The sequence below is a fragment of the Gallinula chloropus genome (genome assembly GCF_964237585.1).
Source record: "Gallinula chloropus genome assembly, chromosome: 9".
Lineage (NCBI taxonomy): Eukaryota > Metazoa > Chordata > Aves > Gruiformes > Rallidae > Gallinula > Gallinula chloropus.
In genome coordinates this window covers 22,997,105-23,018,251 of record NC_140094.1, presented here as the reverse complement: position 1 = coordinate 23,018,251, position 21,147 = coordinate 22,997,105, and the positions used below count along the sequence as shown (strand labels likewise).

Sequence of the window (21,147 nt, the reverse complement as noted above, 5' to 3'; positions counted from 1 at the left end):
TCTAGCAGGGTCAATACTGTAATCAAGTTTTTAAGTTTAGCAGTAGAAATGATAGTCTGGCTGTTTCTTTGATTCTGGACTGCACGTTAATGTAAATCATGTTGTGCATTGTAATCTTAACTCTGTAGATAATACTATAATGAAATATGAGTTTCCAAAAAGTGTAAAGTATGCCTAACATTCACCATTAAATTGTCTTGCTTTTATACTGGATTAATTGTAATCGGTACAAATTTATTTAAATTCATCAGTATCACCCTTGCAAACAACTCAAGGCCTGTATGCAGGCTGGCATACTGTAAATCAGCTTTTTTCTCAACTATAAATACTGTCAAAAGGAAAAAAAATTGACCTAAAAAATTTTTCCTTGTGTGAATCAGTAATTTCTTACAGATATGTAGAGACTGCAACCAGTGGCTGTAAATGACACCTGTGTGCCAGTTTAAAGATAGCATGATGTGTCTAGCTAGGTAATTTAATGTATGTTCTGTTTTGTTTTTCTAAGTCCTTATTTTATTCTTTGGGGGTTTTTTGGTAGGGAAATCTTCCACCAGACTATCATATCAGCCTCATAGATATTGGTCTTGTCCTTGAATACCTCATGGGTGGAGCTTATCGCTGCAACTACACTCGAAAAAGCTTTCGGACTCTTTATAACAATTTATTTGGACCAAAAAGGGTAAGAATTCATTCTGGGTGTGGCTGTTGTGGTCATGGTGAAAAATAAGTAACGCTCAGTTCATTTGGGAACACCACACGTCAGGTTCTAAGGAAATGCTGCAAGACAAGAGTTGGAACTCTGATAGGGAAGTTACATAAGGAACCAGTAGCACATATATGGAAGGATGGGAGTGGTAAATGCATTGATCTGGAGGTCAATTTCCTCCTATTGTAGTTCCAGTAGTTTACAGTTCAAGCATTTCTAACTGTGGTGTTTGACATTTATTTATTCTTACTTGAAACTGTAACTCTCTTATAGTTGTAAACTGTATTGGTGATGTCAGGCCCACTGATCAAGTAATTCTAACCAATAGTAACCTTAACTTGCCTCAGGTAGAGACTTTGTACTGAATACTGTAGAAGAGCTATGAACCTGTTACAGTAACTCCTGTAAAGAACTGCTCTAAGCATAAATTGTCCTATGGAAGCTGCTGCAGCCTCAGAAAAGCATTTCACAGATACATACTCATCCTGAGAATATCAGGTGTGGTCTTTGCTTTCTTCAAAAGGCTGTTCTAAGCAAATAGAACAATTTTCTTCATTAGCTAGTGTATTTATTTGGTTCAACTTGGAAGGTCAAGTGAAGTTTCCTAGCCTAATTACAGAAAGCTGTAGGAAACACCAGGAAACTAGCCCCACGAGTGGTCAGAAGGCCACTCAAAGCCCCAGTGGTCTGTACCCAAAATATTGTACTTAAATACTGTAGTAGCAGCAGATGGAGCAAACAAATAAATCTTACACATCAGATGTAAAACAAAGATTCACAGTAGAACAGAGGGCTTTTTTAAATGGGAAGTTGTGAGAAGTTTGAAGATGACTTATGTTGTTTTTACTATTTCCTGTGGGTATCTGTGTTCAACACTATTTTTTGAGCTCTTGTGACTGAGGTGATTTTGATTCGCAAAGCAATATATTACTGAATTATTCCTTTAACTCCTCTATCTGAATGAAAACATTTCACTTGCGTGCCGGATGGAAAATACTTTCTAGCCCATTGTCTTCCTGCAAGTACAATTAAGAGGAAAAGTAATTAATTGTACAATTATTGGTAGAGTTATTTAGAGTACTAAGTTTAATAAGAAATGTTGTACATTTGCAAATGAAAATGTGTTTTTCCTTAGTGTTGTTTGGTCTTTTAATTTTCCCTCCCATCTAACTGATTTTCTTTCTATTTTTAATACTCAGCCAAAAGCTCTTAAACTACTAGGGATGGAGGTAAGTTGGATTTATTGTAAAATACTGTTTTTATCAGACCATTTCTTGGTACAGTTGTGCTCTTGCTCTTAGCTTTATCCCAGTTACTGTGATTTAAAGTAAATTTCAGCTAGGCAGGATCTTCCATTTTATAAACATCCTATGAAATACTTCTGACTTTTTTTATAGGTAGGGTCTTGAGAGCTGCTTAAAGCTTTGCTCAGTAGTCTACAGGCAGTTTCAGCACTATTATGTAATAACACATTTCATATTGGAACATATTGTAGATTTAATCATTCATCCAGATGTAAATATCGGTGATTCTCTGAAAGGAGAATGTGATCCAAGAGTGCTGCTTACGGTCAAATCGCCTTCGAGTAACAAAATGTGCACAAAGGAGGCTTTATCTCAGAAGAGACATTTAACTGGAGGGGAAAAGCAAGGTAGTCTGACATGTTAGATGCTGTCCTCCACATTATTAATGTGGGCCAAGCAAGTACAGACACTAGGTATGCTTCTCTACAAGTATGTTCTTAGTAATGCTGGGATAATATTCCAGCACAGTATATGTACATGTTGCTTCTGTTACGTTCGGTGTGATCTATAACCCCGCACAAAAACCTCTATTTTCCCAAGTAGATAAGCAGCTTGCTCCTCTACAGAGAGAGTCCAGGTTATCTTTAATCTCTGATCAGCTTCCTGTTTTCTGTGGCCCAAAGCTCAGCCCCTTGGAGGTGCAGCCCTTTTTAGTCAGCACTGATCACAAGTAGGTTGCTTAGTGCTTCTCCAAAAGCACATTTTGATTTTCCTGGTTCTTTTAGTGAGAAATGTTTTACATGGTACAAACAAGAAATGCTTTACATGGTACAAACTGAAGTACTCTCTCCGCTTGATAGTGGGTGTAGCCCACTTCCTTCTTCCAAGAGAAAGAGGAGGTGGAAAGAAAAATTAACATTTCATTTGCTGAAGTGGTCAGCAAATTGATGTAACTCCCAAGTGTTTGTTTTTGGGGTTTTTTTTCTTTTCCAGTGTTAGCAGTTATTAAAAAAAAAAAAAGAAAGTTTGGACTGTGTCTGTCTTACCCAGGGTTTGGTTTTGATTTGTTTTTTTTTTTTTTATGGGGGAAAACTGAATTTTTGATCTTCCATGTGAGATTTTATGTCTGAAGTTGGGATGCCTAACACTGTGTGTGCAGTTCACGACCCCTGCATTGTCCCTAAGGGACAGAGGTTACCACTTGCGGTTCTTAAAACTGCTGGAATAGAAATGCATACTTAATTGTTAAGCTGCACAGTCATCTTTGGAAAAGTGGGCTGTGAGGCTGAACTGTGAATTTGGATTGAAGTTCCTATTTTGTCAAGAGATAGTGTGTTATCCTGAGCTTGTGTGAGCAGGAGCTGATGTTGTAGCATGGTAATTGCTTTTATACGACCCACGTCTGAGATTGGAATCAGGGTCTGCAAATGATGAGCTCTGTCAACACCTATGTATGCAATGTTCTGCATTATTTAAACCCTAATTTTCCCAATCATGGCTTTTCTCCCCTCAGGATCGTGCTTCATTGTCAGTACTTCCCTTCAGTTAACTTCCGTGTCGGTTCCTGTAGTAATGGCCTATCCTTCCTATCCCTTTAAGAAATGGGATACTTATACCTTCCGTTTGCACTGCATACATAAGAGGAGATTGCTTATTCAAAGGTGAAGACTCCCTTCAGTATCTTGCTGTTCCCAAGGATGCTATCTGCCTGTCTTTTCCATTTGCATGTTACCACTCTCTCCACCTGCATGTCAGTCTGAAAACTGCTTTGAGACCTGTAAAGATATGCAGCACTGTTCTTCAGGAATAGATGCAGACATATCCAATCGGAAACGACAGTGGAACATATTCATAGTGAATTCAGGTTTGTTAAAGTTCCATTGGTGCTGCAGAGGAAGTCATTAAATATTAATTATTCAGCTTGTGCAATTACACATGCGGTAGAGATCAAGTTACAGTGCAGTGTAAAGCGATGCTCTCAGTACAACAGGGTTCTACTGTACTTATCCAGGATGGGTGACATGTAGTTAAATATGCAAGAAAGGGTTCTCTGAATAAAATCCTAAGCTGTGTGCACTCCCCAGTGCATGTGCTGCCACGTGTTCCCTCCCGTTGTGTCGCCGTTGGCACTCATTGTAGTGAACAGCAAAGCCGGATTCCTTCTGTAACTGCTGATGTGTCTGCTCGGTACTTGTCTGTGCAGGGTGCCAGTGTCAAGAAACCCCTTAAAAATCAATGGGAACGTTTGTTCTTCTTCCCAGGATGATGAGCCTCCCACTAAAGGGAAGAAGAAGAAAAAGAAAAAGGAGGAAGAGATTGATATTGATGTGGATGACCCAGAAGTCAGCCGCTTTCAGTATCCCTTTCATGAACTGATGGTATGGGCTGTGCTGATGAAACGGCAGAAAATGGCACTCTTCCTTTGGCAGCGAGGGGAAGAAACCATGGCCAAGGCACTTGTGGCCTGTAAACTGTACAAGTCTATGGCCCATGAGTCTTCTGAGAGTGAGCTGGTGGATGACATCTCTCAGGATCTGGACAACAACTCAAAGTTAGTAGACGCAGAGCAGACTTTGTCTGCTCAATACAGGAGGCTGTCAGATCTGTTGAGAAGTTTTACTTTTATTAAAATGCAATTGATTTCTGGAATGTAAGTTCATAGAAGGCAATTTGGAGCAGATCTCTCAACAGCAAACAAGCTAAAATGTGGTGTCAGAATCTGAAGGCAATGTTTCAGTTCTGGGCTCCCCACCTTAAGAAGGACATTTTGGTCCTTGAGCAAGTGCTGAGAATGGCAACCAGGCTGGGGAAGGGGCTGGAGGGCAAATCATACGAAGAGCGGCTGAGGGAGCTGGGGGTGTTCAGCCTGGAGAAAAGGAGGCTGAGGGGAGACCTTATCACCACCTACAACTACCTGAAGGGAGGTTGTAGAGAGGTGGGCGATGGTCTCTTCAGCCAGGGGACAGAAGACAGAACAAGGGGCAATGGCATGAAGCTGGGCCAGGGCAGGGTTAGATTGGATATTAGAAAAAAACGTTTTACTGAAAGAGTTGTCAGGGCCTGGAACAGGCTGCCCAGGGAGGGGGTTGAGTCACCGTCCCTGGATGTGTTCAAAAAAAGGGTAGATGAGGTACTTAGGTATATGGTTTAGCATAGGATGGGAATGGTTGGACTCGATGATCTTCAAAGGTCTCTTCCAACCTTGTGATTCTGTGATTCTAACAAGAAGACAACTTGTGTTTTTTTCTAATAGATTGTTCCTTCAGCTTCTCTGTGTAAAACTAGCTTGTTCTGTTTCACCAAGTGATTTTCAGGATTTAAATAAATTAAGGGATATCTGATGATATATCTGAACTGGCCTTAAGATGTTTTCAGTCTAACCTGTTCTCTCTCATCACTAAAAATTCTTTGGAACTTGTGCTGACTGTCCCAAATTAAGCTTGAGACTCAGTGGTTCTTGTCATCATACACGTGTGTGTAAAAACATGGCCCCTGTCAGAGAAATTGAAACACCACGTGCAAGAAGATGCTCATTTCTAAATCAAACTTCACTGGACTTGTCTTGCATTTTCCAGAGATTTTGGCCAGCTGGCTGTCGAACTCTTGGATCAGTCCTATAAGCATGATGAGCAGATTGCCATGAAACTACTGACCTATGAACTGAAAAACTGGAGTAATTCTACCTGCCTGAAATTGGCTGTGGCTGCTAAACACAGGGACTTCATTGCTCACACATGCAGCCAGATGCTCTTAACAGATATGTGGATGGGGCGACTACGCATGCGGAAAAACCCGGGCCTTAAGGTAGCTCTGACCCGCGGGTGTTTCAAAGATATCCCTTGCATGGAGTGCTACTTCATACGTGTTTCCTTTAATTGACTTACTAATCATAGATGTTTCAAGAACATACCTGTTTTAAAGTTTAAGGGGTTTTGTTTCCAAATTCAGGATGTAAGGAACATTACCTTATGGCAAAGGAAAATAACAGTTCATAAAAGATTTAGCATGGTTGGAATCGGAGAGCGAAACTGGCTTTCCATGGATGATGAGATCTGTTCATTGAAAACATAAACCTTTGATTAAAATGTCCTTAGCCTCTAGCAAAAAGATCTCCATTAGGGATCCATGCAATGGGAATAGAGAGGAAATGAAGCATCTTATGTTGCTTAATGCTGTACCAGAAGACACAGAGTTGAGACTTAAGTGTCTGAAAAGAGTGAAATGAGTGCAACTGATTGTGTGATTTTTATTTCCCTCTTCTGTGATTTGAAGATCTGGTCTTCTGTACTGGTTTTTATATTTACCAATTGTTGGAGTTACAACAAACTCAGTAATTGGGAGTAGACTGGTACAAAAGAGAAGCGTGAGTGAGCCAATGTTAAGGGACCAGAGCAGCGTTTCCTTCTGTGTGTTTCCATGTAAATGTGGCCCTTCATTTGTTAATATTAATCAGTTGCTGTCACCCACATGGAGACTCATTGAGACGGTGCCGCCTTCAGTCTCACCTTGTTTCCTTAAATCCCCCACTACTGACAAAGTGCCGTGCCTGTCTTCTCGGGCATACTCCCAAGCTTGCTAACAGACACATTGAACTCTGACATTCCCTATTTCCACTTTCCCATGGAAAATCTTCAGGCAAGTATCCTGGCTTTCAGAATGCATCATGGTGTTTTCTAAATCTGTTTATTGATTTCCTTTCTTTTGTCCAAAGGATTAATCAACCTGCTAAAGTTCTAGTTTCATTACCTGAATTCTTTGCTCCTCTTCTGTACTCTGGCAACTCACGTTTCTGTATCTCAGCAATCTCATGGTAAAAGAACTGTCCTTTTTTTTACCTTCTTTTACCTTTCACAAGTGTTTCAACAATTAAAATAATTATAGTAGATGACCTACTATAAACTCTAGTAACCAACCCAAAGCTCTCTTTCAACCACCACTCTAATTCTGGAGCACAGTTTCTTAATTGCAGTGTATTTGTGGAGATGGGAAGCCTGCTAGGGTGCCACATTCCCATACAAGACCTTACTGCCAATGCCTTATAAGTACTAGATAATTTTTGTAGGTCTGAAGATAGCAGAGTAACATGAATACTACATAAAAGAAAATACTGTTCTTGAGATTTGCCTTGTTATGGGACCTACTGATAGAAACAAATATTGCCATCTGAGTTGAATGCTTTCTTCCTGTACAGGTTATAATGGGGATTCTCTTTCCCCCCACCATCCTTTTCCTAGAGTTTCGGAGTTACGATGATTATTCTTACCAGACATCGAGAGAAAATGAAGAAGGCAGAGAAAAGGAGGAAGAAAACGTGGTCAGTAATGGAGATATTTATAAAGTTCTAACATCTCAGGACTGATGAGCTTTGTAACTTCTCCAGTTGTGCTATAGGGCTGTCAGGTTAAAATCTGAACTGCCTCTGTGGGATAAAACTCATCAAAGAGTTCTGGGGGTATATGGGCTGGATTCTTAGGGTGTGTAACTGATCTTTGTAGTTGCACAGATTTATGGAATTTGTATTTTTAAAAAGAAGTCTCTTGCTCAGAGGAAGCATTGTGCATTTAACAGTTGGCTGGGGCTGTAGTTGAGGAATATTCTTACTATTGAGCATTGATGAAAACTGACAGCTTTGGTCTTGCAGGATGCAAATGCGGATACGGGCTCTCGCAAAGGAGATGAAGAGAATGGAAATAAGAAACAAAAGAGCCTTCCAATTGGAACAAAGATCTATGAATTCTATAATGCACCTATTGTCAAATTTTGGTTCTACACAGTAAGTCATGGTGATTAAACTGATAGTGATCTTTTTTCTCACACCTCTGAAACTTAAAGGATTCCAATGTAAAAATAATAACCAAGTAATAATTAAATAGCTCTGACTTCAATGGCATCTGATGAGCAAAGCATTCCCTTTATTCAGAGAAAAATGCATAGACAAAGAAAGAGAATGAAAAACTGAAGCATGTGCTGTCAGTCTGTAAGCTCCTACAGACGGGAGACCCTGTCTGGCTAATAGTATGCCAAACTCAGTGGAAGCTCTGCAATCCCATCAGTAATCCAAACTAGGCTGGAATCTCTTGTTTTCTAAAGGCTTTGGCTCCTGTTCTGCCTTGAAATATACTTTACGACACAAGAGGAAATGTTAGTGTGAGTGCTTGACATTTGCTCTGTTGACAGTTAGGCTCAGATGGCAGCAGCCTAGTTGGAAGCACAGATCCCAGTCTGCTAAGACTTACTAGGTACATAAACACAATCTAAAGTAGAAGATTTATTTTTGACAAGCATCTGATATTCTCTCTAGTGCATCAAGAATTATATAGAGCTAAACTCTAATAAAAGAGAAAAAGTATTCATGCTACTGCTCATAAAAAGATACTGCTTTCTTTTTTATTCAAAGTTGGGACTTCCAATACCCTGTAAGTTGTAATATTATGTAGGTTTTTAGTTTTAGCACACTGTAATCACAAAGCTTGCTACACTAATCCCTTTCTGCTGCCTGTATTAATAATTTATGAAGCAAAATTTCTATTTAATTTCAAAGAAAAGTCTTCAGCATGGTTTCAAAGTGTAATGAAATTACATTTTAATAGATTAAAAAAGCCCCAGGCACTAAAAAGCAGTTTTAGAGTTCTTTGGAATTGTAGTTTTGCTTATTTCAACAAATGAGATAATTCAGCTGTCTGGGTGCCTGTTGCACAGCATCTCCTATTCCTTCACCTCCTGGAGCCCCACAGCCGCTGCTCCCATGCATGGCAGTTGCAGGAAGGGCATTGCAGCAGGCCTACTGCCTGCAGAGAAGAAAGGGTCCTAAGCACCTGAATCTTTCATACATTTCCTCAGTGTTGTGTGTTAATACACAGTCAAATGAATGTCACCATTTGCTTCATGCATAGTGCAGGCCCCTCAGCTAAGAGGATTTTGCTGCCTTCTCTTTGGTGTTTCTTTTCTGACTCAGTGATGCAGCCTTCTGTGCTCTAACTGAAATAGACTTCAGCAAGAAACTTGCTCCTGAGACCAGGGGCTACTTACCCCAAATACCTGCAAACCTACAGTTCATGCAGAGAGGTTCGAGTAGCACATATAGGAAGAGGTGTTGGAGGGACTGATGCATGAGATCTGTATGCCCCTGGCTTCACATAAACAGTGTGTTCTGCCAAGATGGTCTCAACCATGTTGTCCTGTGTGGTTCTGTTTCTCCTACCCCTCCAAGCAGGGGCTGCTCACAGTCCTGCCTTCCCATTCTGCTTCAGATCTGTTTTGAGAGGGTGGGAAAACATTTCACATTGAGTATCACAATCTTTAGAGAGCTCCTGTTCCCCCTCCTCTGCAAAACCATCGAACCCCTTTTGGTTTCTTTACTCTGAACTTCCAAGATATGTAAAGTTATTTTTCTTAGCTGGTCACCAGACTGCTGTGAGGCACAGACTCCAGCATTGCTGGTTTGACATGTACACCAGTACTTACAGAAAGCTGAGGGATAGCTCTGTTGACTTACACTAAGGGTCCAGAAGTTTCTAATAGAAATTAGTGGAGACTGATTTATTATTTTTGTGTGTGTGTGTGTAAGTTGTATCAAGTAACTGAATACTGCCAAGCTGTGGAGTGATCCATCATCTAAAGACTTCTTTTTTTTTTTTTTTTTTAAAGATATCATACCTTGGTTACTTGATGCTATTTAATTATATCATCTTGGTGCGGATGGAACGGTGGCCATCAGTCCAGGAATGGATTGTCATCTCCTACATTGTGACACTGGCTTTAGAGAAAGTAAGAGAGGTAAAGTCTGATTGTACCAACATCTCATAATACTTAATGGAGCTCACTCTCAGAGGTAATAAAGGTGTGGAAGATCTGTACAACCACAGAGTCCCAATATACCCGTCACTGGGAGAGAGTTTCATTTATAACCCATTGCCATACACTGAAACTTCTCTTATTGGGCAAAAACATCAGGCAGAACCCGCCAAGGTCAGTAGTTGAACCATAGAATCCCAGACTGGTCTGGGTTGGAAGGGACCCCAAGGATCATAGAACTCGAACCCCCTGTCACAGGCAGGGACACCAACCTCCAGGCCTGGAGCTACACAAGGTTGCCCAGGGCCCCATCCAACCTGGCCTTGAACACCCCCAGGGATGGGGCATCCACCCCCTCTCCGGGCAGCCTCTTCCAGCCCCTCACCACTCTCTCTGTAAAAAACTTCCCCCTAATATCTAATCTAAACCTTCCTTCCTCTAGCTTCAATCCATTCCCCTTGTCCTGCCATTATTTAACCTTTTAAAAAGTTGATTCCCCTCCTGTTCCTCTGCTCCCTTCAGGGGCTGGAAGGCTGCAATGAGGTCCCCCCACAGCCTTCTCTTCTCCAGGCTGACCCAGCCCAGCTCCCTCTCCATGGGGAGCTGCTCCAGCCCTCTGAGCATCTCCATGGCTCCTCTGACCTCTCTCCACCAGTCCCACATCTTCCTTGTCCTGGGGCCCCAGCTCTGGACACAGGACTCCAGCTGGGGCCTCACAAGGGCAAAGCAGAGAGGGACAATCCCTTCCCTGTCCTTGCTGGCCACCCCTCTTCTGAATGCTGTCATACTCTTAGGCGTGTTCCCAAGGAAGGGGCAGGGACAGAACCCATGGAGGCAATCTGGGTAGGCACTGTCGTCGTGTTACCACTGCAGTCCTTGAGAACTGCAGAGAGGTGTTTGGGGAATAAGCCTGGAGTACCATCCGACCGATCTCGTTACTTTCCTAGGAGGAAAACAGCATAAAAACTTGTACTGTACTGACATGCTGCGGGATGGTTTGTGCTTAGCCTGTCGTTCTCTGATTCACAATGCCCCCAGCTCATAGGAAGCATGTTTGAAGATAAACGTGGATACCCATGGATTAGAGCTTACAACAAAAAAGGCTTAATAAAGCCTTAATAAAGGTTCTGGGGAGACCTTACTGCAACCTTTACGTATGTAAGGGGGGGCTTAGTCTCTGTCTTTCTTATAAGGCCTGCAGTGACAGGCAAAGGGCAGCTCTTTTAAACTCAAAAAGGTAGCTTTCAGTTGGACATAAGAAATTTTTTATGATGAGGGTGGTGAGGCCCTGGCACAGGTTGCCCAGAGAAGCTGTGGATGCCCCATCCCTGGAAGTGTTCATGTTCAGCAGGGCTTTGAGCAATGCCACGGTTTAACCTGGCCAGCAGCAACCACACATTTGCTCACTCCTTGCCTCCCCTGGTGGGACGGGAGAGAGAATTGAAAAAGAGAAAGAATAAAAAGTAAACAAAGACAGCAAAGCTTACTGTTGAGATAAAGATGGTTTAATAGGACAGGAAAGGAAGATACCATAACAATCTACAAACCAAATTATGAACAGCACAATTATTCACCACCTAGAGCCGTGCTGCCTCCCAGCCAAATCCCAGCTATACACTGAGCTATGCACTGAGCATGAGACCCCAGCTGGGGTCTGCTCTCCTGGCTGTGTCGCCTCCCAGCTTCAGGGGTGCTTGCCACCATCTCATTGGCAGGCCTGTATTAGAAGCTGAAAAGTCATTGACTGCTTAGCAACAACTAAAAGCATCAGTGGGTTATCACATTACTCTCATCCTAAATCCAAACACAGTGCTGTACCAGCCGCTAGGAAGAAAATTAACTCTACCCCTGCTGAAACCAGGACAAGGAACCTGATCTAGGGAACGATGTCTCTGCTCATGCCAAGGTGATTAGACTAGATGATCCTTGTAGATTCCTTCCAACAGAAACCATTCTGTTTCTGTGAGAAAGAAATTTGGCCTGCTAGTAACTAAAAATAGTGCTGCTCAAGACAAATTTTGTTTGAGGTGGAGGGTGTCTCAGCCACCTATATTGAATGTTGATCTTTTTCACGACCATTACTTATGAAACTTAACTTGGAGTTTTTCCTAATGATTTTTTGTGGGTTTAATTTTTATTTTTTATTTCAGATTCTGATGTCAGAGCCTGGCAAGCTGAGCCAAAAAGTGAAAGTTTGGCTCCAGGAGTACTGGAATATTACTGACCTAGTGGCCATTTCAGTATTTATGATAGGAGCGATTCTTCGCCTACAGAACCAGCCTTACATGGGTTATGGAAGAGTGATTTACTGCGTAGATATCATTTTCTGGTACATTAGAGTACTGGATATCTTTGGTGTGAACAAATACCTGGGACCTTACGTCATGATGATTGGAAAGATGGTTAGTGCCTCTACTGCTGTAAATTACATTTCAGAATTTCATGGGAAATTTAATTAATTTCTGACTTTAAGAAGAGGTTTTCCACCCGAGTAAGGCTCTGAATAAAGACTGGGGAAAGGTCACCATGTGAATTCCAAGACACACGAGATGTGATACTCTTGCTAATAGTTGCTTGATTCAAGTGGGAATCTGTTTTTTGGGTTGTTGGTTTTTGGTTGCTTGGGGTTTTTTTTTGATCAAGCCTGTGGAAATGTTAATTTTTCCTCTCTTCAGCCTCCCAAAGCCATAGCAATAACAGATTGCTAATACACAGGCATCATCCACAAAACCATCAGCTGTGGCCAGGATACAGCAATAATTAGGTCACCTCTTTGCAACCGCAGAAGAGGTCTGTGCTAAAAACACAGCATGGTGCACTTGATACAAAAGAGAATAGGGACAGCAAAGATTTTAGCATTTTAAGTCATTTTAAGTCTAGCATTCCTTTCAATGACTATTTACTGCATTTTTATGGCTTTTTACTGTGTTTTTGTTGTTTACTTTAAAGCACTGTGTCAGGCATGTTGGTGCTACTGTACTACCTGTGAATAAGAGGCTCTGTATATGTATGGTCTCTCCATGCAGATGATTGACATGCTGTACTTTGTGGTCATCATGCTTGTGGTTCTGATGAGTTTTGGAGTAGCCCGCCAAGCTATCCTGCACCCAGATGAGGAACCTTCTTGGAGACTAGCTCGCAACATCTTCTATATGCCCTACTGGATGATCTATGGAGAGGTGTTCGCAGACCAGATAGACCGTAAGAGTAGAATTCATAGTAAGAGTCTGTTTCCTGTTTCTGAGGCAGATGATCACATCCAAATTAATGACTGTGTTTAATTTGGAATAGTATTTTGTCTTTATGGCTGTATAGTTGTTTTCTTGACAGACTCTAGAGACTGAAGTTTTCTGTTCCCTACCTGCATGTCCTGTGTCTCAGCTTATATTCAGGTTCAGTTAGCACTGAGCGCGATACGTTCTGGAATACTCTCCTGTCCACGAATATAACAGTGTCAAGTATTTTGTTTACTTGCAGGGATCAACAGAGATCATTCTGAAATAGTTTGGGGGTTTTTTTAATAGATGTTTTCCTAAGTGACTTCCAGCAGAAGAAAAAACCAAGTACTTTGCACCTCTACCTTACAGCACAGGCAATAAGCTAATATATTTTTATTCCCCTTGATACATCTACCTACCTTCCAGAAACGTTTCCATTTCCTGAATTACTCATGTTCTTCTTTCTACACTTGTGGAAGAACAAAGAAGAAAATCTCTGCTTGATTAGCTTTGGGTGTGGAAATAGCCCTTCTTACACCAAAGATGCAGAGCTTAAAAAATGGCTGTCAGTATTTTAGAGGAGATTAACACTTCGATGTTACTGCTAGTTTTCTGTTAATATTTGAAATCTCTGCAGTCACACATGCAGCTGGCCTCCCCTAGTGTGTATCACATGGCTTGCACTTCATCTGAAATAATACAAACTATTTCAGCATTATATATGTGTTATTTCAAATCTCTGCATGTATTGACAAGTAGTAAAGCAGAAGGCTGAATAAACTGTAAGGTATAAAGTTCAAAACCCATCAAGATCCATCATTATGAGAAACCTTTGGTATTTTTATCAGACATCATTAAAGTGTACTTTAATTGCTTAGAAAGGAATAAAATGTCATTAGGCTGTTTCTCAACAGTGTACACTGTTGAAAAGATTGTATATCAAAGGTGATATAATTTTCCTTATGAATGTCTGTCTCATTAATGTAACTTAGGTACTTTCATTTAGAAGACGTCCATGAACAAGGAGTTAGCAGCATCTAGTACTCAACAGCAACATGTTTACATTATACAACATTATACAGTAGAGAAGCCTGGCTGAGTTTCTTTCAATGGTGTTATTTCTGCTAGAATCACCATTTAGGAGCTGGCAAGCAAGTACCCATACTGATAGTCAAAATGGGCTGTAACAATGCTGTACGCTATAATAACATCAGTACTGCGACTATTAATGGAAACAGCTATTCAGCAAACACAGCTGGTAGACTCAAAGCCAGGATGGTTCTTAAGAGGGGGGAAGAAAAGAGGAAATGTTTCCCTAATATCTGAAAGAATGATTCTGTGTGACACTTCTGAATTGTTTTGTGTTTGTGGTGACCACAGGTTTTGTTTCCTTGCCTGAAATAGCGTGTGTATTTAAATGATCATCTGCCAGAAGCACTTTGTGATTTATTAGTAGTAGTATGAATTCACTGCCATATGTAACAGTTGGGGAAAGCAGCATGGAACAGAATTGCCGAATGCAGTGCATTTCTAACAAAGACATTGTTTCTAAGCATATGTCTCTACTGTTCTGACATTTTGAGTTGCTTATCGTTCCTCGGCAGCAAAACTGTATTTTCAGTCATCTCCTTTTGTTGGTTTTTTTCTATATTGTTCTATTATTTTTTTCTTTCTCTCCCTGCCTCCTTTAATGTTCCGTTGCTTTGGAATGCTGTTCAGTCTATGCCATGGAAATCAATCGTAAGTCTCTGGAGAGCTGATTATCTCCTTTAGCTGAAAATGCTCATTAATCTTTTTCTTCACTGAATGCTGACATTTTAATTATAGGGCTCATCCACTCTTCAGGTCTGAATCCTGTTTTTCTACTGTAATAGCTTCATTGAAAAGAAGCAGAGGAAAAATGTTCTAATACAAATTGCAGATGAGAAGTTTTGAGTTTGAGGGTGCTATGACTTGTTTCTAGTACATTGACAGTAAAATAATCCTTTTTATATATTATGATGCATGAGTGTCAAGGTATAACTGATTTCCTTTGATTACCTGCATACAATATTTGTGTTTCTTTGGCAGTACCTCCATTGGTCCATGTGAATAATATGATTTGCTTGACTTTCCAGTTACGCTTTTCTTAGGGTAAACAGAAAAAATGTAGATCTGATTTCTGAGAAGCAAGTAAAATATGTTTTATTAACCATAGTCTAAATATCTCTTCCAATCCACTGTAAATAAGATGAGTTTGTTTTCAAAGAATTTGAAGTATTTTCCAGGTGAGGTTGAAGCATTGTGGGGTTTTGCAAAATGGTTTAAAGAAACCCTGGTTTGTCTATTCACATGAACTAAATCTGTAATGAGCTCATTGTCAGACTTAGTACTTACTGAGATTCAGCTAAAGAACTTGCAGTTCACAAACACCTTACCTTTTGGAACTTGATGGTTCCAAAAGTTATCCTTGATTTGAAATCAGATATGCTAGCATTGCATTTAAAGACAGAGCAAACTTGCTGCATCTACCCAAGTCCAAGACAGTTTATACCCCAAGACAACGTAGGTATTCTTAAAATAACTGCCTGACACAATCCTCTATCAGTTTGATCCATATTATCCTTTTAGTCTCATTCTCACCAGTCTGTTTTGTAGCTGTACCATTTTCATTTTATAGAGTGTTTTTTCTCTTTGGTTTGTAATTGTATCTAAAATTTTTAATTACTGTGAAAAAATAAGGGAAACAAAAACCGGCCCAAAAGTGGTGGCGGGGCCACCTGCTGGTGCCATTAACAGCCCCAGACAGGACAAAGAATAGTCTGGGGGCCATCTGAGGAGTCCAGTCAGGGGCAAAAGGAGACAGGGCCAGAAATGGAAGAAGGGTCCATTCAGGAGACCTGCCCACCTGCCATAGCTCAGGCAGGGACAGGTATGCATAGGGGCTGTAGATGTAGACCCCAGGTGAAGATGCTCAGGACTAGTAAGGGCCCCAATAAAGGTTTAATTTATGCTCAGCAACCTGGGGCCACTAAGTAAATTCTTTCATGTCTTTGGCAAGGTATGCACACGAGTTGAGCTGGAGAATTCCTCTAATAAGATGTATGTATGCACATTAAGATCTAGACCATTGCTATGAGAAAATCTATACAAATGTGAAGAGTGCCAGACCGTACAGTAAACTCGGAGCTGCCTCCCTGTTCACCGTTACACGGAACTCTTTCTGTATGCAGAGTTACACGTACAGAAACTACACGTACCTGCTACTGGAGATAAATGACAAAATTTGTTTAGTTTGGCAAATTTTATGCATAAAATCATAAATAACTAAACATGAATAGTGGTTCTAGGTATTGGGCTGTTTGTGAAAAATAGCTTTCTTGGGTTTTTTTTGCAGCTCCTTGTGGGGACAATCTTTACGACGATGATGGCAAACGCCTTCCTCCATGTATACCAGGGGCCTGGCTCACTCCTGCTATTATGGCCTGTTACCTCTTGGTAGCAAATATCCTGTTGGTAAACCTGCTGATTGCTGTCTTCAAGTACGTAAATGATGATGCACTACCCTTATTTTCTTAATGCTGAGATAAAGTTCCAGTGAGAGCCCATGAGCTGATCTTGCCAGGGTTTGCATTCACGCTCAGAGTTTCATCACTGTATGAACATGATTTGGAATGGTGTATGCACTGGGAAAGAATGAATGAGAGGTTGCTGTGAATTTACCAGCAATGAGTAATGCATATGAGAGAATTTGGCAACATGCAGTTACCATTTAGTGTAGGGAGCAGAGATTGCTCTGGAAAGATAAAGAACAGAATCCATGAAACCTGCTGCATGCATGGCAGAAGCCCAGGTAGCCACTGGCAAACACTGATTCTGTGATAGAACTGCAGTATGGAAATCTGAATGTCAAAAGCAGGAGGCATTTCCTCTGTCACTACATCATCTGGCTTCTTTCTGCTTTTCATTTGGAATAAGAAATTAGGGCCTTGCAGAGTTCCTGTGCAACCCAGGAGCCTATATTGCATTGAACCAAGAGACAGAATGACAATGTGATGCCAAGATTCATGGCCAGTCCAAGCAATGTGCACTATGCACATGCTTAATGATATTCCACAAATCTGTATTTAGACTTCTCTGGAGTACAACTGAATAAATTTCTGCTGCTTGTTCTTTCTACCAGCACTGAAGGTTGCATGCATTTTCTGGTGTGACCTGGGGATTAAAAACAAGACTTGAACTATCTGCTTGCTAGTAAGACTTGCAAACACACTGCCTGAGAAAAGCAGGTGATCTGGTTTTGATCCCATGAACACGTAGAATTGGAGGGGTTGTTGGCATAACTGGTGTCACAAACACAAAAGTTCATTGTGTGCCCAGAAAGCTGCATGCTCACAAAGCCTGTCTTTCATTTGATGTATGTACTGAAAAGGTCATGAATTTTAAAACGCAGAAATGCCAGTCACATCTCTAGGGGGAAGGGGAAGGATCTTACAATGGCAGCTATTATTGGCTGAAGGACCAAGGAATCAGCATTTTGGGAAGTAGGTCATACTGTTAACTCCTGCTATCCCAGCATGGATGCATGGGTGAGGTTTAGCTGGGGAATTCCTGCTACGCAGGAGACACAGAATGAAGGTAGAATGTCGTTTATCACTGGTAAATAACCTCATGTATAGTTAACCAAAAGAAACCACAGGATATGTGCACTGAAGAATTTTCTGTTTTCAAAGAGGTGTTTTTAAAGGTTTTGTCAATGTTGATATTCTAAAGCATAAAAAGTTAGAAGAAAGTGGGCAAAAAGTATAAAAAAGGAAGTGCTGATATCATGGTCATCATAGAAGTGTAGTGAACTGTCCAAGTATACCTTACAATAGCTTGAAAGGCTTTATATAAGAACATCAAGTCTGTGCTCTCTGAGTTGGTATTTCATAACCTTGACTGTTATCTTTGTTTTGAATACTATTACTTACGCTCCTTCATTTCCACTGAATTAGAAAATAAAATATCTTTATAACAGACCTTAATTTGGTACAGACATGGAGTGGCCATGGCTTTCAAGAAGAAAATCCTTCACAAGAATATGTGAAATGTTTTCAAGGCAGAAGTTTGACTGAATAAAGTTTGAATTTAGGATATTTTGTGAAGTCTTGGAAGTCTTCTATGTAGGTCAAGTTGATTAGCATATGAAAGGCAAACTATGTGGAGCTTCTGGGTTTAGTATTCAAAATACTTTTCATGAATTTAATACTTTGTGTCATAGCAAATACTGGCATGTGTTAAAAGAAATACTTTACAACCAAGCCCCAAAGTACCAGTTATCAGACTGATAAATTACACAAGTTTCTTTTCACTAACACCTAAAGTACTTCAGGAGCAAGTAGTGTAAGAGAAGGACTGTTGTGGGTGCTGCCTAAGGGATGCAGAGCACCTTTTGCTTTGCTACCCTCAAAGGAGTAGTGAAATCATGAGTTTAAGTTAAGCGTCAAGTCAGCAGCATCAACAAAGAGCTGAACCAAGTGAGTCATGTGGATTCATATTATTGAGCTTGTCTCACAGAGTACTTAGCATAGAATGGTTTGGGTTGGAAGGGACATCAAACCCCAGGGTAGGGACACCCTCCACTAGCCCCGGCTGCCCAAAGCCCTGTTCAGTCTGCCCTTGAACACTTGCTTAATGACAAATAAACTTAGGAGCCTAATGGAAACTGTACTTATGTTCCCTTTCAGCAATACCTTCTTCGAGGTAAAATCAATATCCAACCAAGTCTGGAAGTTCCAGCGGTACCAATTGATCATGACATTTCATGACAGACCTGTCCTCCCACCACCAATGATTATCTTCAGCCACATCTATATAATCATCAAACGAATCTGCTGTCGCTGCAAGAGGGGTGAAGGAGACCAGGATGAGCGTGACAGGGGACTGAGTATGTCAGAAACCTTCTCTAAATTGAGCTCTTTGTATCATATTAGCAGAAACAGCAGCTTTTTCCAGTACTGAACTACTTTGTTTACAGTGATGGTCAAGTTTATTCAAGACAGAATGGGACAAAATCAAGTTAACAGCTCTAGAGCCCTGTGGGCTCCTGAGAATATGCGATTCTGTGCCACTAGTGAAGACATTCCTTAACATGTTTTCTTAAAACAGTGAGATGGCATCTACGTAATACTGTTTTCCCAGGGTCCAGTGAACTCCCTATATTGGAAAGGGCACATAGGGAATTGAGAAGAATGGATCACAGTCTCAAGTATGATGTGTAGTGTTAGCTCTGGGACTGTGAGCAGTCTGTGTCGTAAGAGTATCACCACTTCAATTTTTCATTGTTAGAGATTTACCTGTAATTTCACAGGGAAACTGTTAGGATTCTTCTCCTGGCATACTTTGTCATTATAATTTTCATTATATAGCTCATTGCAATAATCAGATGCTTACAGATATCCCTGTATTTCTACATTTCCCAGGAAACCTGTTCTGTAAGTAATCATACTTCTGCACAATATGCTTCTGAGATAAAGGAAAATGGGGGAAAAAGTTAATGTAACACTCCCTCCAAATACAGAGAGACACATTCAAAGATTAAATACTCCTGAGAGCTTGTATTTCCCTTGGATTTTCCTTACATTATGCATTTTTGAAGCTCTTAATCAAAGAGTGTCTGGGAAACAAATCTGTTATGTTAGATTATCTGTTGCCTGTAACTGGTGTGCTTTTAAGAACAATATTTGAATGAAGAACAGTCAAAGTGGCCGAGATTGCCTTGGTCTTTATCCTGTAAAATCCAGTCTTTCCAGTACAGAGGTCACTGAGGAAAATACCACCCCTGGTGGATGGTAGTTATGCATTCCATGGCCTTCAGGGATGTGGCCGTCTTTAGCTAAGCACTTATTCCCTATTTATGAAGTCATCTGTTCCTTTAGTGGAGATGTTGCTAAATTGGATTTAAATTGAGTACCAGAAGTTCAGAAAAAGGAAACTCATATGTTGTTGTTCTGTTTTGCACAGAGTTGTTTCTGAATGATGAAGAGCTAAAAAAACTGTATGAGTTTGAAGAGCAGTGCGTAGAAGAATACTTCCAGGAAAAAGAGGATGAGCAGCAGTCATCCAATGATGAGCGCATCAGAGTTACCTCTGAAAGGTATCTATTATAAGAAAAAACCCACACCACTCACCTGGAACAATATTTGCTTTTGTTTTCATTATGTAACAAAGGTGAGTTAAAGAACAAAAGATTCAGATCCTGAAGAAGCCCACCACCTATCCAGAAGCTGATCTCAGTACTGACTAATGATCTGTGCAGGTGCAGTTCTCACCAGAGCAAGCTTTTTGCTGTTCTTACTGGTATGGCCGTAGTGCTCCTGATTTGGGTAGCTTTGGTATAAGAGCATTTTTGTTCGTGGAGAACATTTTCCCCCTCACCCATCTGGAGATCACAGTCAGGCTTTTTATCCGTTAGAGCAAATTACTACTTGTTGAGCTTCCAGTAGCTCATCCAACCATGAGAAACACCTCGTAGCTGAATGACAAAAGCACTGAGGATTATTCCCTTGGACCTGTGGTTTATGCTAGGGTCCAGCATACTCACGTGCTGAATTTTAATCTCTGCCACAGATTCTCTTGGAAGCTTTGAACAGACAGGGAATATTCTATTCACATGTAAATCATGAAGCTATTCTGAGGACTGTGTGTGTTTGCGTATTGCTGTGTAAGCACACAGTGGTAACAGCAGCAGCACTTTTTACCAGGTCACTTGGCAGGACTGTTCCCAAAGGCTTTGTTCTGTTAGTTCTAAGTCAGTCAAAGGATGGGGTCCTCTGACACTTCCTTAAAATGATGAACAATTCTCCCTGTAATGAGAACGATACACAGTTTAAACACCCTTTCACCTTAATCTTCCGCATGGTATTTTGATGATGAACTACTCTGTATACATACATGTGTATATGTATTCTTTTTAATACTTTCTATGAAGCAGTTCTGTGAGTCATATAATTCTTTAATGGATAAACATCTTTCTCTTGAAAGGAGGCCCTTAACATCTTGCACTATTGTATGTGAAGTTTGAGAATAGAGGAGTAAAAGAAATCTGCTACATGTGTTCACGTAGTTTCTATCTCCCTATTTATCCATGGCAATTTATCAAAATAGCAGCTATTGTGGCAGAGAATAAAGCAGGGCTGGTAAGCCTCACTGATTCACTATGGTC

At 40.7% G+C, this 21,147-nt stretch overlaps 1 protein-coding gene across 1 annotated transcript in view; it reads left to right on the top strand.

Annotated features, from left to right (window-relative positions):
* Positions 1-21,147, top strand: part of TRPM1 (transient receptor potential cation channel subfamily M member 1) — a gene marked incomplete at its 5' end in the record, with an annotated part of 42,303 nt that overhangs the window by 18,937 nt on the left and 2,219 nt on the right. The window contains 13 exons of the mRNA XM_084268271.1: positions 539-679; positions 1,906-1,935; positions 4,212-4,501; positions 5,526-5,754; positions 7,142-7,264; positions 7,592-7,723; positions 9,598-9,726; positions 11,895-12,146; positions 12,771-12,963; positions 14,682-14,702; positions 16,339-16,483; positions 18,671-18,870; positions 19,947-20,079. Of these exons, the coding sequence (XP_084124397.1) occupies positions 539-679; positions 1,906-1,935; positions 4,212-4,501; positions 5,526-5,754; positions 7,142-7,264; positions 7,592-7,723; positions 9,598-9,726; positions 11,895-12,146; positions 12,771-12,963; positions 14,682-14,702; positions 16,339-16,483; positions 18,671-18,870; positions 19,947-20,079 (2,018 nt within the window). The remainder of the gene's footprint in view (positions 1-538; positions 680-1,905; positions 1,936-4,211; positions 4,502-5,525; positions 5,755-7,141; positions 7,265-7,591; positions 7,724-9,597; positions 9,727-11,894; positions 12,147-12,770; positions 12,964-14,681; positions 14,703-16,338; positions 16,484-18,670; positions 18,871-19,946; positions 20,080-21,147) is intronic.